The following is a 13940-nucleotide window of genomic DNA, read 5'->3' as shown; positions in this document are numbered from 1 at the left end:
AAATGCATTTATTTAATGTTTTATATATGGATCCAAAGGGAATTGTAAAATAAAATTAATATCATAACTCTTAATTGGTAAACAGTACAACACCTGATCATGTCTTACATGTTACCTGACTCTTAAATATGTACAGGTATCAATTGGACTAGTGAAATTTTATTAGCACTTGAAACAAACTGATGTTATATAGACTGTCGTCTAAACATCTACAGCAAAAGACTGGACTGTCCAATTAAAGTGAAAGCTAAAATGACCTAAAATGTCTATAGACTATTAACTAAATGTCTATAATCATGGAATAAATTTTCCAAATAAAGTGAAAGCTGCACTATGTAGAATATATGTTGTCCACTATACTATCTGACAGAAAACTTGGCCTCACCAGGAGAAACAGTGTCATCTTGAGGACTCACTGTGCCCTGGGCCTACATGGCACTGTATTTCTCTTTGTTTGCTTTGTCTGACTCTTCAGACAGAAAATGACGCTTCCTCCCTTTTTCGTACATTCTTCACCTGTGAAAGAACGCATGTATCTGTATTCATTGATGTGGTGCAACTATGGAAATCAATCACAGCTCAGGCAGAAGATAATATTTCAATGCGTTATTTAACTCCACTGTGTCCACTGTTGACACAGCACAAACCTGTTCTCAATTTCCTGAACCCTTTATCCATCTGTCTGAGTTTTATAATTGCTAAACTTTGGTGTGTCTCTTGCTCTGAGAGGACAGAACACAAGAGCTGAATAACAGGAACCATATGCGTGATTACAGCTGTCAAATGTGATGGAAAGAGTGAGTTGGCTGTCGTCCAGGAAAGGAGCACTTGAGGAACAGCGGGGGGGGGGGGGGGGGGTCAGGGAAACCACAAGGGTGTAGAAGAACTAAAGAAAGTGTGTGTGACCATGCGCTCACTCAGAGGGCTCACTCTCCTTACAGTTACTCTGTAAGAGAGACTGAGTCCCTTATGCACAAAGGTATTATTAAGTAAAGCAAAGCACTTCTGAGAGAGTTCTGAAGTCCTCGACAGCCTGCCTGCTGCCCATAGTGTTGAAATTACAGACACAAACAGGGCCATTTAGTAAATCTTAGTTCTTTTTTTGTTGTTGAGTTTGCTGTTCAGTTTCCAGTTTTGTATGAAGGATTTACTAAAGATTGTGTGCTAAACATATATTCAGTGCTAACATTCCTCTCAAGGTATCTTTCTCAACATCTCAAAAAGTTTAAGTCAATGCTACACAATCAACACAACTCAGAGTTCTTATTCTATATGTTACATTCTACATAAAATTCACCAGGTTGCCTTTACATTATGTGATGATGTCATTAGTCTGATGTTACATTATCAGTTATGATGTGTATGATGTCATATCCTGAGTTATCATTATTTTGATTCATATGGTTCCTCTTGCTAAAAAGGACACTCTGGGAGTAACATTAGCTAATGTTACCTTAACCAAAAATCAAGAGAATGCCAGATTGATCCTTCCCCAAAAAACTGTTGAAGCTAAAATTGTCCTGGGGAAATATTCCTGTGGATTGTGGCTGTGAATTAGAAAAAAAGACAAACAGTTCACAGTGTGATTAATCTCCTTAGTACCTTCAGGAAGGAAAATAAAATTATTCCTACTTATTGCTTAGTGTCATCAAGGAATGTTTTACAATGTAAGTAGATTTTCCGACAGTTAACTAAAAGGTTAAGTGTGTGACAGGAAGTTAATGTTTATAATTTCTCTTATATTATCTTAGGGGGAAATATAAACATGCTGTGACACTGTGTGTGTGCTTCAATAAAGTAGTATTAAGGCACACCTCAAATCCACCATGTGCAGCTCAGGTGGACCTCTACCAGGCAGACCTCATCTTCACCAGGTACACCATAACTCCACCAGGCAGAATTTAACTCCACCAGGTACACATCAGCTCCATCAGGCACTCCTCAGCTCCACTGGGAGGTCTGTAATAGGTAAATTAGAGTCACATCTAACATTAGCATTCCTGCTCGAATTCTTATCATTTCATAAACATGTATCACTGAATCCTGTGGAACTGGAAAATGTACAAAACAGAAATGTCAAGAAGACAAATGTAATGACACAAGCTTCCAGTTTGTTTGCTCTTCATGTATGCTGGCTGATCATGAAGGACTTTCCACAGAAGTTGGTACCAACTCTCAGACCTCTTATTCTATCAGAGTTCACAAAACAGTTTATTCAGCTCATGTCCTGAACTTGTGCCAAACCAAATGTACTAAGTCATTAAAAAATCTCACAAGCTTAAGTCTGCTTGCCTTATCTTGTTAGAATAGCAAAAAAAGTACAAATACTCTTCAGCTAACTTTGGGATCAAATGAACACTGGACACAACATTTGAACATTTGGCTCTTTGTATGTAGGTTAGCTAAGAACATGATCATAAGAAATCTCAGTAATACTGTCATGCCAGGCACTGCAGAGACAAGCTTCATACCCTTACCAATAGAATCATGTGCTAAATAAAACATATAAGGGGTTTAATTCCATGTGAGCTGGAACTGAACTTAAAATCAAAATTCACTGCGTGCACAATGCTGTTCTCCCTTTTAGAATAAAATTAACAATATACTTCAACAGCTCCACATCTAGATTGCTTTCTTTGAGGGGCAGTAAAACATAATGGGTTGGCATATCATGCTCATGGACCAGAGCGCCGCCCGTTTCCATGGCTACCTAACCACTTCCTTGTTTTCCCACCATCCCCTCCCTCTCTCTCTCTCTCTCTCTCTCTCTCTCTCTCTCTGTTTTATTCTGTTCCCTCGTCCATTGTACTTTCTCACTGTTCTCTCGTCTACGTTGCTTTCTCTTTTCGCGTCAGGTGTTCTCACGTTGCTTCGTTTCTGTTTAGGTTTCTTTACCATTTTCATATACGATAGTGTTGTGTGCTTTTCCTTTTAGTTCCGTTACCTGTGTTTGTCTCTTATCTTTAGTCTCGCTAAAGTAGCCGGTTCTGTGTGCTCCCCTTCCTTGTTTCTTCTTCCCTCGCTTGTCTTAGTTTTATGTTTCATTGTTTTCCCGTTTGTCTTTCCTTAAATATTTATTTCCCTAATTTACGTAGTGTTCATCCTCACCCTGATTAGCCTGTTCTTCTTTTGTTTGTTCCTTGGTTTTGTCCTGTATTGTGTTCACCTGGTGTTTATTAAACTTGTTCCTTTTCACTGTTCTGTCTATAGTTTGTTTTCTCCTGTTTTTGATTCCGCTCACTCGCATGTCAGAGACGATGGTACTACGGACGTGTGTTCGCCCTCCACCTTCCACGAGTTACACACGTTTAGTCATATTTTAAAATCCAGAACTGTATTAAGGGCTTGATTAGAGGAGGGATGTGAGGAGATGCAGTAAAAAAAAATACATGTGGACAACCAACCCTTTGTAAAACATATCTCTCTTTCCACGCCATTTGGATTAATATTAATGTGATGTCATTTAAGATGTCTGACTATTGTCACTCTAACCTTATGTGTGATTGACACGCTAAGTTACGTTGGGCATAGCAGGAATTCCTCAAGTCAAACGAGGTGGATCCGTAGAGTCTCGATCTTTCTCTTTACATTGGTGACTCAGTGGAGGGTTTGGTGAGTCATGCATCTGCCTTGCATGATTCTAGAAATGCAACAAGATCTATGCACTTTATTCAAGAAGGAAAAACTATAACCAGCATTAACCAGTGAAAGATGTTTGGAGTTAATAAAACAGAAAATCTTGTCTTAATTATCTTAATATATAATTATATGTGTTTTTTCTTTGTAAAGGCAAATAAATGTTACACCATCAGGTCATGCTACAGTACTGCTGTGCATTTAAACCACATAAAGGCTCAGAGAGAGTTTGCAGCTGATCCCGATGACAAATGATGACAGCAGAGCTAATGATACAGGCTTAAATTGAAATATGAGGTAAATAACTAAAATATAAATGCATACACCTGAGACTGAAATGTGCTTTGTGGCCAAATGTGTGCTTTCAAAAAGCTTTCAAAACTTGCTGCGATGGCGAGGAATCGTTCAAGCCATGTGAAGGTTCTCAGAGAGGTCAGTGGCACTGACATACAAAGAGCTCGGAAAGTAGATCTCTGTTGGAGATAGGAGGAGCTGCAGCTGTACAAAAAGGCTTCAATCCTGAAGACAAGTTTCTGAAAGACATCCAGCATTTCTACAAAGGTGAAGCCATCAGTGTGGACTTTTCCATACCTGAAGTCGCTGTGCAAGAAATCAACAAGTTAATTGCCAAAAAGACCAAGGACATGATCACTGATATGGTCAAGAGTCTGGATGCTGCCACTGTGATGATGCTCATCAACTATATGTATTTCAAAGGTAAGAGTAGACAAGTAGAACCCACTAGAGATTAAAATAATTTTTCATGTATTTCACCTGAACTGCAGTAACCAGTCTTGGATTTCATTCTCTCAGGTAAATGGGAAGAGGCTTTTAAAGTGGAGGACACCAGCAAAGGTGACTTTAATGTGGATGAGAACACCACAGTGTCTGTGGATATGATGAACAGAAATGGTGAATATGACTTCTACTATGACCAGGGCAACTTTACGTCTGTTATCATGCTGTCATATAATGGAAATGTCTCCATGATGATCGTCCTGCCTGACCAGGGAAAAATGGAGGAGGTGGAGAAACACATCAGCAAGGATCACCTCAAGTACTGGAAGGACAAAGCCCACAAAACGTAATGTATCATGAAATTCATTATTTTCTTTTTATATAATTTCACTTATGAATGTGAAATATTACCCACAATAGAACCTTTAATCCATGACAAGGTTACCAACTTCAAAAATATTTTAAATAAATGATTTTGCTTATGCTATTCCATGTAAGAGTGCATTTGCCTATCTGATCATCTCTGTTTTCCAGCACTTTGGACTTGTTTATGCCCAAGTTCTCTGTCTCTGCCTCCTCCGGCCTTGGGGACACTCTGAAGGAAATGGGAATAGTTGATGCATTCTCAGACAGCACAGACTTCTCTGGAATCAGTAAGGGGGCCAAAGTGGCTGTTTCTAAGGTATGTGGAGAAACTTTAAGTGATACGCTGTGATTTCTAGAGTCTCACATTACGAGTGTGGAAAATAATGTTTAAAGCCATCTCATTAGATGTCTGAGGGATCTTTGGGGCAAAAACCTAATGGTTTTCTGATGTCTTTTTGTTTTGGTAAGAACACTAAAGCAATCATTCTGTTATGGGATCAATCTGTTTTGGGAAACTTGGTGGGATCTCGGCAGAGACTGCCCATCTTAAATATCTTGTTCATGGGAAAGATAACTGACCCCACTGCATAGTGTCAGACGTCTCCCCCATTGTCTAGTCAGCAGTACGATGGGAGTGCTACTGAATTATCTCTCATATCAATTAGCAACAGATATATAGTCACATCTCTGTATTATCTCAGAGCAATCAAAGGCTAAAGGTCGTGCTAGTTTAGTCAGTAACAGGCATACAGAAGGGACTTTGTTTAGCTATAAACAAACTAAAAATAAAATGCTGCTTTCAGACTTAGTCCAGTCCCCTTACACCAGATATGAGAAAAAGAAAACAGACTGTTGGATTATTTCTGACATCACAGTGATCACAGATGTACACAAACTCAGGCATCTGAATGGTAATAAAGGCTTTGAGTGAGACTTGAATGGGTTTTCATTTGATTTGACAAATCAGTCATAGCAGTTTCGAACACACAAATCAGGGAAAGTTATAATATTAGGGATGTTGGTGATATTTGTCAGTGTTTTATACACATATTACTTAAGTGGAACAATGTAATTCTTAAACAGATGTGGCAATGTGACAATACACATATTACTTAAGTGGAACAATGTAATTCTTAAACAGATGTGGCAATGTGACAAACGTACATTAAGCTCTCTGACTGACCTGTGACTAATTTATACATAAGTTCTTTCCCAATGTGGAGTTCTTTCCCAGTGTGTTGTCTTGTATGTTGATTCACTATGATGATCTGATCACAGCAGTTAGTGAAACATCCTGGCCCCTCTGAGTCTGTCAGGGTTCAAAATCATACTTATCGCCTCACTAACACTAACACTGCTTCTAAACCAGTACCTGGAGGTTCCATATTTGTAAAAATATGTATACGGTTGTGGTTTGACCATTTGAGCGGTAACTGAGTCAGAAATCAGACTTCAAAATGCTGTTCTCCAAATAAAGAATGTACAGTATATGGTAGCTAGGTCTGACAATGAGGATTTTAGAGGGGATCTAAATTTTTTTAAGCTGTTTCTTTCTAGAGACAGAATTTTAGGTGATTTTTCAAGTATATTTGATCTTGTATGATTTATTGTCTGCACTGGACCTGAAAACACACTTGACCTGTAACAGATTTCTAAACCTTATTACATATCTCTAGGATTAGGTAAAAGATAGGCATATTTAAAACCATGCATATTAAAAGTAGTATGTTTTTAAACCATTATATGATTAGATTTAAATCTTAGTAGTGGGTGTAGTGGGTGAAATCTTCCCCCTCGCTTCTGCATCCATTCTGTTAATGATTCACAAGGGATTCTGAGAAATTTCTCCTAACACTCAATTTGGAGTGTGACTCTAAAAACCCTCTGTTTAGAGGGACCTGAAACCCTAACAGTGCACCCTAGCCCTCTATCAGATACACTACCCCTGCTCACGAGCACTGCATATGGAGGGGCAGGGCTAAGTGGTAGGGTCAAGGGGTGAAATGTGATTGGGACATAGTGAAGGTGTATGAGGCACAGGAACATGAGAAATAATGATGTTGCTGGGGGCCACAATGACTGGATTTAAACCTCTGTGCTAGCTGACCTGTTCTTAAAAAGAAACACCTGGTCTGTGTGAGCTGTTAGTCATGGTTTCAGTCCTTGTGGTTTTAACCAGCAGTTTTAAGTATTATGTGTATATGTTATGGCTACACTATAAGTAGCATATGCAGATCGTGTCCATCAGTAGATTGGCTGTGTTACATGGCTGCTTTAACATAGTTAGTTATGGCTTGTAGTCAACAAGGAGGTCTTCTCAGCCTTCAGGTGAAAGCCTCCTCTTTCTTCCCCCATAGACACCCCCACACTGAAACCACAACATGTAAGTCTGGTTAACAGAGGCACCAGGGGCCCTGTGGGCTCTGTGAAACTACACAATGAAAAAACAGACCTCAGGTGTTCTCAGGACTCACAAGACACTCAATTACTGTGGGGGACGTAGTGAAGTCTTTGTGGACTTCAGTGAAGTGCTGCTAAGAGAGTTCTGGACTGAATTCTGGAGTCAGTGTGTGTCCACAGTGGTAGTAGAGTTCTGGGTGTAGAGTTGTCAGTGTACTGGGAGGTCAGTGATGTTTCCATAGTGACAATGCTGCTGAGTTTGTGTCTTCTCTTCACTTCATCCCACTGAAGGTGAGTGTGAAATTCTTTCTTAATGCTCAGTGACATGAAACTGTACATTTATATGAAACTTTACATTTATGTGTGAGTCACTGAGTCTTCTCTTTTATCTTGTCAGAATTTGATTCATTGTTTGCTTCACAAATAATCATTGGTCACTCCTGCATTTTGTGACTTCGTTTTAAATACACAATAAAGCTTCAAAAGGATTATCCTGATTATCTTAATTTACTGTTATGTGTTTCTGCAGGCTGCACTCTGGTAAAGAGTAGAAGAACATTAAATATCCAAGCACATGTAGGAGACTCAGCACTGCTGCCCTGTTCCTGCACTGACCGACACAGCAGACTTGAGAGTTTCACCTGCTATCAATTTGAAAAGTCCAGATACACAGGGATCTCCAGTGAGAGTGAACAGTACAGAAACAGAGTTCAGCTGGGTACTGCTCACTCTCCAGGAAATCTCTCTCTACTCATGTCACACCTGACTGAAGAGGATGAGGGACACTACAGGTGTTATATTAATCGGACTGAATACACAGACATGCAACTCACTGTTAGAGGTAAAACAATTTAGATCTGTATTTTTACTGACTTAACAAAACTCATTTTACCCTAACCTGTATGTTGCTTTTTTTAAATATACATGACAAATGTCTTTGCCATCTCCTTGTAGGTCAACACTATTAACATTCTAAAGATCACCATAGAGTTGTACTTCTTAATCACATGATTGTTATGATTACATGACAGTTTATTTGAGCTATGTGTCTATAATGATCTACTTTGGTTCCTGTGTGATCCACTGACTGCACGTCCACAGCTGGACAGATGAATCTACAGGGTCATGTGAGAGAGTCTGTTCTATTGCCCTGCTCCAGGACTGGACTACACACCAAACCACACACTCTTAAATGGACCTTCAGAGACAAAGAAATCTACCCCACTGACCAGACTCAGCATTACACAGGCAGAGTTCAGTGGCTCAGTTATTCTCAGGAAATATCTCTCTACGCAAATCACAGCTGACTGAGGAGGATCAAGAAGTGTATGTATGTGTTATCAGCAGTAAGCCCTTCAGGAGCGTACTACTTGACATCACAGGTATAAGACTTTGGCAGTTTTTACTTAGTTTGCATGCTGTTTTAAGATATACAGAAATTTCTCTCTCTCTCTCTCTCTCTCTCTCTCTCTCTCTCTCTCTCTCTCTCTCTCTCTCTCTCTCTCTACTTTTCCTACAAACTCTACTCCAGTGACCAAAGTCCAGACTAGATCAGTACCTTTAACCACAGCATCATATCAAAGATCTATAGGGACACACAGCACAGAGACCCCAAATAAAGGTAAGAGGTCATAGTTCTGATGTGTTTAGTTAAGATGTAAAGACATTACAGGTAATTTAACTATCTTCAGTTTTAATTTAGTTCACAAGCAGTTTTGAGCTGTCCTGAGATTGTAATCAGATCTCTCTCTCTTCACCTACAGGTATAACAACTGTCACGAACTGCTCCTCTTTCCACTTGTCTTCTGTGTTTCACAATAAACATCTATTACCTTTGAGGGAGTCTGAACGTCCTGCTCCTTGCCCTGTGGCACTCGGGCCGTTACAGAACGACTGACTGCCACAGGATGCCTACTCTCTCGACGGCAAACTGACTTCCTAGAGGGAAGTGCTTAGGCACGTACCAAGCTGCTGTCGGGATCCCTGGATCTTGGGGAGAGTACTGCAACCGGCGTTTGCGGCCACTCTGAAGAAGGAGTGGAACGCCCCTTGGAATTTCTTGGGGGGGCCTGGGCTACCGAGCCAGGATCAAGGAGAGCAGAGGGGCTCCACAGGGACCGCGGTGACGGCGGTATGGTGGAGTCGGCTAGGTCCCTGGCAAGTGAAGAAAAAGCCCAAGTTCTTCCTCTTCCCGTGGACATGCCAGGAATACTGGATGGGTCTGCCCAAATCCCAGGGGATGGACTGCCTCTGGGGCGCTCCTAGGGTGGCTGGCAAAAGAAGGACCATTAAAGGGAGTAGCACATTTGGAGCCTGGACGGACGTGCACCTCTGCGTGTCCAGTGGGGCCAAGGACACGCCACCAGAGCCTGCACTGCCAGCGCGTGCTGCATTACAGCGCCTTATGTGTGTGTCTATAGGTGCATCTGTTTGTGAATATCTGTGCCTTTTGTGTGTTTATAGGTGCATCCTCATTATATGGAGCTTAGTGGACTGCCCTGAGAGAGGCATGGACTCTGCCTTTCTCCCTCCTTCTGAGAGCTCTCCCTTGTTGGCAGTTCCTAGCCTGCCTTGTGTTGGGTGGCCACCAGGCTTTGCCGTTTCACGTAGTTCGGCCCCTCTCGTGCAGTAGGAATTTACTGTAATTGTTTTGTTTGTAGCCACACCCCTGGTGTCAGCACACACCTGCAGATGGTTTAGTGTATATTATCTGTGTGTATTTAAAGCGATGTTGGTGTGCGCTGTGTTGTCGTTAAACCTAAACATACGTGTATCGTTGCTTGTTAGTGTTAATGTTCGTGTTTCATGATGTTTTATGTACTACATTTACACCGTTTGTGTGACTGCCCTTGTGTTCTGTGTTTCACAATAAACGTCTATTACTGTCGAGGGAGTCTGAACGACCTGCTCCTTGCTCTGCGCCACTCAGACCGTTACAACAACCTTTGTTTTAAAAGCTTTGTTTTAAAAGCTTTGTTTTAAACAATATGTCAATATTATATTTCCTTTTTCTTACTCATCATATCTTGTATGTAGGATGTTCTAACTGAACTGAGGGACATTTCCTGAAGGAATACTTCACACAGTGAGAATGCTGTGCAGGTTTGTTGCAAAATCCTGTAGGAAATGTATTTTGAGTTTATGTGTACAGTATCCAATCTGTAAAGACTTAGTGAGCATTACAGCATGAACCAAACTAAACCAAACCAAAGACTGTCCTGTAGTAAGAAATGCAGAATTCTCATCACAGGTCTGAAATCTTCTCTCTTTCCAGAGGTTCCAATTAAAACTACAAAATCTACTCCAGTGATCACTGGCCAGACGAGACCAGCGACTACATCCACTCAAAAGCCTACCGGCAGACACAGTGAGCACAGCACAGGGGCCCCTGCTGAAGGTAAGAATACTGTTATGTTTTCTTATTAACAAAATAAACCACATGGGCTAAAACACCAAACAAAGACACACACACACACACACACACACACACACACACACACACACACACACACACACAGTGCATGGTACCATCAGACACAGGATGCAGTCCTCTCTCTCTCTCACTCTTTCTCTTCTCTCGCTCATGCAAACACACAAAGACACAACTGAGTTGTACATCTATCTTGTATTACTATCCTCTCCATTGATGTGTGTATTATTATTGTAATTAAATAATGTCTTTACCTACACAGATTCAAAACAGACATAAATATATAAACATGTAAAAAAAACAATTATTGGTTTGTTTACACACAGAAGTGTCCACTCATTCATTCCTGACTTACATCACCATTCCTGTTCTGCTGCTACTGTAAGAACCAGAGGAATCATTTACTATTTTTAACATTACTGACATTTTGTCGAATTGGTTAAAGAGAAAAGGGTTGTATGGCATCTATCCCACCTCAGTGTAAATCTCATTTTTTACATATTTTACAAATTTTACAAATTGTTCTCTTGTATTGTCTTTATTGCTTTGATAAGCTTAATTGCAATTTTTCAGGTAACTAAATAAGTAATTATAAATAAAGACTCATGAAAATGCATTGAGTACTCTTGTGTTTTATTACCAATACTTTTTAAGAACATAGTGATTTTACATCATCAACCTTTAAAAAGAAGTTTAATAATACGTTAAGGACAGACGGTAGCTTGTAAGGCCAATAGAAGAGAGAGGTGCCATTTGTGGTCTGGGTGTTTGTCGTGGCTTTAGTTGTCATGGTTTCACACAGTGAGCAACAAAGGTCTAAGGCCTGCTGTTGGAAACATGCACTAAAGTTAGGTGAAGGCTACATGGTGTTTTCAATGGCAAATCCACACTCACTCTATAATGTGTATAAGAACAGGCATGATGTATGTCTGAGTTGATACTGATGGATGAGAGAATGGCTTATGTTAACAGTAGTGGTTCACTGAGAGAGATGTTATCACTGGTGGGATGAGTTTGGTCAGTTCTGATATAAGGGGTCTTGGCAGGATCTAAAGGACACATTTACAATGTTAGGAAAAGTTCTTCTGTTTCTCATGTCACCTCTGTCATGTCACTCCCGTCACATTATGCATGTGGCTCTTGTAAAAGGTTTCACAGATGCAGCACCTGAGAAGCGATGCTGTACAGGAGAAGAAACAGAAAGAGTTCTCAGGGCTCAGAGAACAACAAGGCACTGGCTGTGGGTTTGCACATGTCAAAACAGCTGCTGATAAATGTTAAATATAGAGGAGCTCTGACCAAGCTGATGTGAACTCGTCTCCTCTGTAATGGGGCGACACTGTGGGTGTTTCCAGTGAAGCTGTGCACAGAGTGTTCTGTAGTCAGTGGTAGTGGGTCTCAGTGAAGAGCTGTCAGTGTTTCTTACTGAGAATGCTTGTGAGATTTAATTTTCTCTCCACTTTGTTTCATTCACAAAAGGTGACTTTGCAAAAAATGTTTTTGGTCACACACACACACACACACACACACACACACACACACACACACACACACACACACACATGTTAATATATAATTAATGAGGTTCTGACTGGGTCATCACCTCTTGTTTAATCTAATTTAATGAGCAATGAGAGACTGGTGGAGAGCAAACCAACACACATGAAAGCTGTGGTTGAAAATCAGGGTCATCCCACTAAATATTGATTTTGGAATTATTATTATTATTATTATTATTATTATTATTATTATTATTAGTGTTGTTTAAAAATTAATGTAAACTTGTTTTCTTTGCATTTTTGAGGTCTGTAAACATTGCATCGATTTTGTTATTTTGACCAGATGTTATGTTCTGCAAATGACAATATTTGTATTTAGAAATTTGGGAAAAATGTGTGAACCCCTAGCAAATCATGTTTATGGATTACCAGCGAAAGCCTGTGTGTGCTTTCTAGTCTCTGTCAGTCTAAGCAGAGAAAACACAGTGAGAGTAGGAAACAGGTTTGTGCAGGAAACAGCTCCATCCTGTGGCCACACCATGCATGTGCATTTCACAGGGACAGCAGCTGGGTTAGGGTGGGTGTATGCGCTGTGAAGTGAAGTTATAATAGAGTAACAGCAAGTCTTCTAGGACCCATGTGGCACTGGGTTCAGTTTTGTGAGACTAAAAAAAAACTGCTCATGAGAGCATTAAAGAACGTAAGAGCTCTGGCCAACCTTATTTGTTCTCAGTTCCTCTCTGCTGGGTGGACATTAGGGTCTGATGTTTTATTAAGTTTCAAGTTTCAAGTTTGGTTTATTTGTCACATACATAGTCATACACAATATAACTCGCAGTGAAATGGTTGAGAGTGCTCTGTCCAAACAGGAAAGAAAACAGGGGTGCATAGAGAAATATAGATATTCTATATATGTGAAATATATATATATGCAAAGAGAAATATATATATTCTATGTATGTACAAAATATATTAACAATGTATGTACAATATATGTATATTATGATTATATACACAATGTACAAGGTATATGGTTGTGTATATATGTACACAATGTACAGAATGTACAGACCCGTTTTGTGGAATAACATAACATATGTACAGTTGTGTTACAAGGTAATTGAATATATATATATATATATATATATATATATATATATATATATATATATATATATATATATATATATATATATATATATACATATATGTGTACAGTTATACAGTTATGTTACATGGTGGTGGTGGTCCCCACAGTTTATCAGTTTCCCTGATTCAGGGCCCGAATGGCCTGTGGGAAGAAGCTCCTCTTCAGTCTCTCTATCTTGGTCTTCAGGGAAAGAAAGCGCCTCTCTGACCTCAACAGAGAGAAGAGTCTATTGTTGGGATGGGTGGGGTCCTTCACAATCCTCCTGGCCTTGGTCTGGCACCGCTTGTAGTAGATGGTCTGCAGGACAGGAAGTTCCGTGTGAGTGATGCGCTCTGCTGAACGCACTACCCTTTGGAGTGCTTGTCTGTTCTGCTTGGTGCTATTCCCAAACCAGACTGTGATGTTCCCCGTGAGGATGCTCTCAATAGTGCAGGTGTAGAAGTTCCGCAGTACCTTGGAGGGCAGTCTGAAGTCTCTTAGGTGTCTGAGGTGGTAAAGACACCGACGAGCCTTCTTTGCCAGGGAGTTGGTATGGCGGGACCAGGACAGGTCCTGCGAGATGTGAACACCAAGGTACCTGAAACTATCTACTCTCTCCACCGTGGTTCCACTTATCCTCACAGGTTGGTAGTGCCATTCCTGCTTCTTGCTGCAATCCACGATCAGCTCCTTTGTCTTACTGATGTTTAGGAGGAGATTATTTTCCTGGCACCAGTTTTCC

The 13940-nt window shown here is 40.3% G+C and overlaps 1 protein-coding gene across 2 annotated transcripts; it reads left to right on the top strand.

The window, feature by feature from the left end:
- The first annotated feature begins 4508 nt into the window (after nt 1-4508).
- Nucleotides 4509-10542, top strand: LOC145659966 (alpha-1-antitrypsin homolog). Of its 2 annotated transcripts, XR_014126167.1 has the most exons (6): nt 4509-4720; nt 4909-5056; nt 7670-7981; nt 8300-8761; nt 8904-10242; nt 10415-10542. XR_014126167.1 is itself a non-coding variant. In XM_081723847.1 (4 exons), the coding sequence occupies exons 1-3, from the start codon at nt 4533-4535 to the stop codon at nt 7682-7684; spliced, it is 351 nt and encodes a 116-aa protein (XP_081579973.1). In that variant the 5' UTR covers nt 4509-4532; the 3' UTR covers nt 7685-7981; nt 8242-8640. The 2 variants fall into 2 exon arrangements, 1 of the variants encoding a protein (XP_081579973.1); XM_081723847.1 differs by lacking the exons at nt 8904-10242; nt 10415-10542 and having other exon boundaries at nt 8242-8640.
- The last annotated feature ends 3398 nt before the right edge of the window (nt 10543-13940 follow it).

The sequence above is a fragment of the Electrophorus electricus genome, chromosome 2, assembly GCF_041902795.1.
Source record: "Electrophorus electricus isolate QZ-2024a chromosome 2, ASM4190279v1, whole genome shotgun sequence".
NCBI lineage: Eukaryota > Metazoa > Chordata > Actinopteri > Gymnotiformes > Gymnotidae > Electrophorus > Electrophorus electricus.
Note: the sequence above shows the minus strand (reverse complement) of the source record. Positions and strands in the feature narration are given on the sequence as shown.

What these genes read in the sequence shown, in the direction of transcription:
- LOC145659966 (XM_081723847.1), top strand. Translation starts at nt 4,533, where the DNA reads ATGATGAACAGAAATGGTGAATATGACTTCTACTATGACCAGGGCAAC. An exon ending in AAGGACAAAGCCCACAAAAC is followed by an intron (nt 4,721 to 4,908) that starts GTAATGTATCAT and finishes TCTGTTTTCCAG; the next exon opens with CACTTTGGACTTGTTTATGC.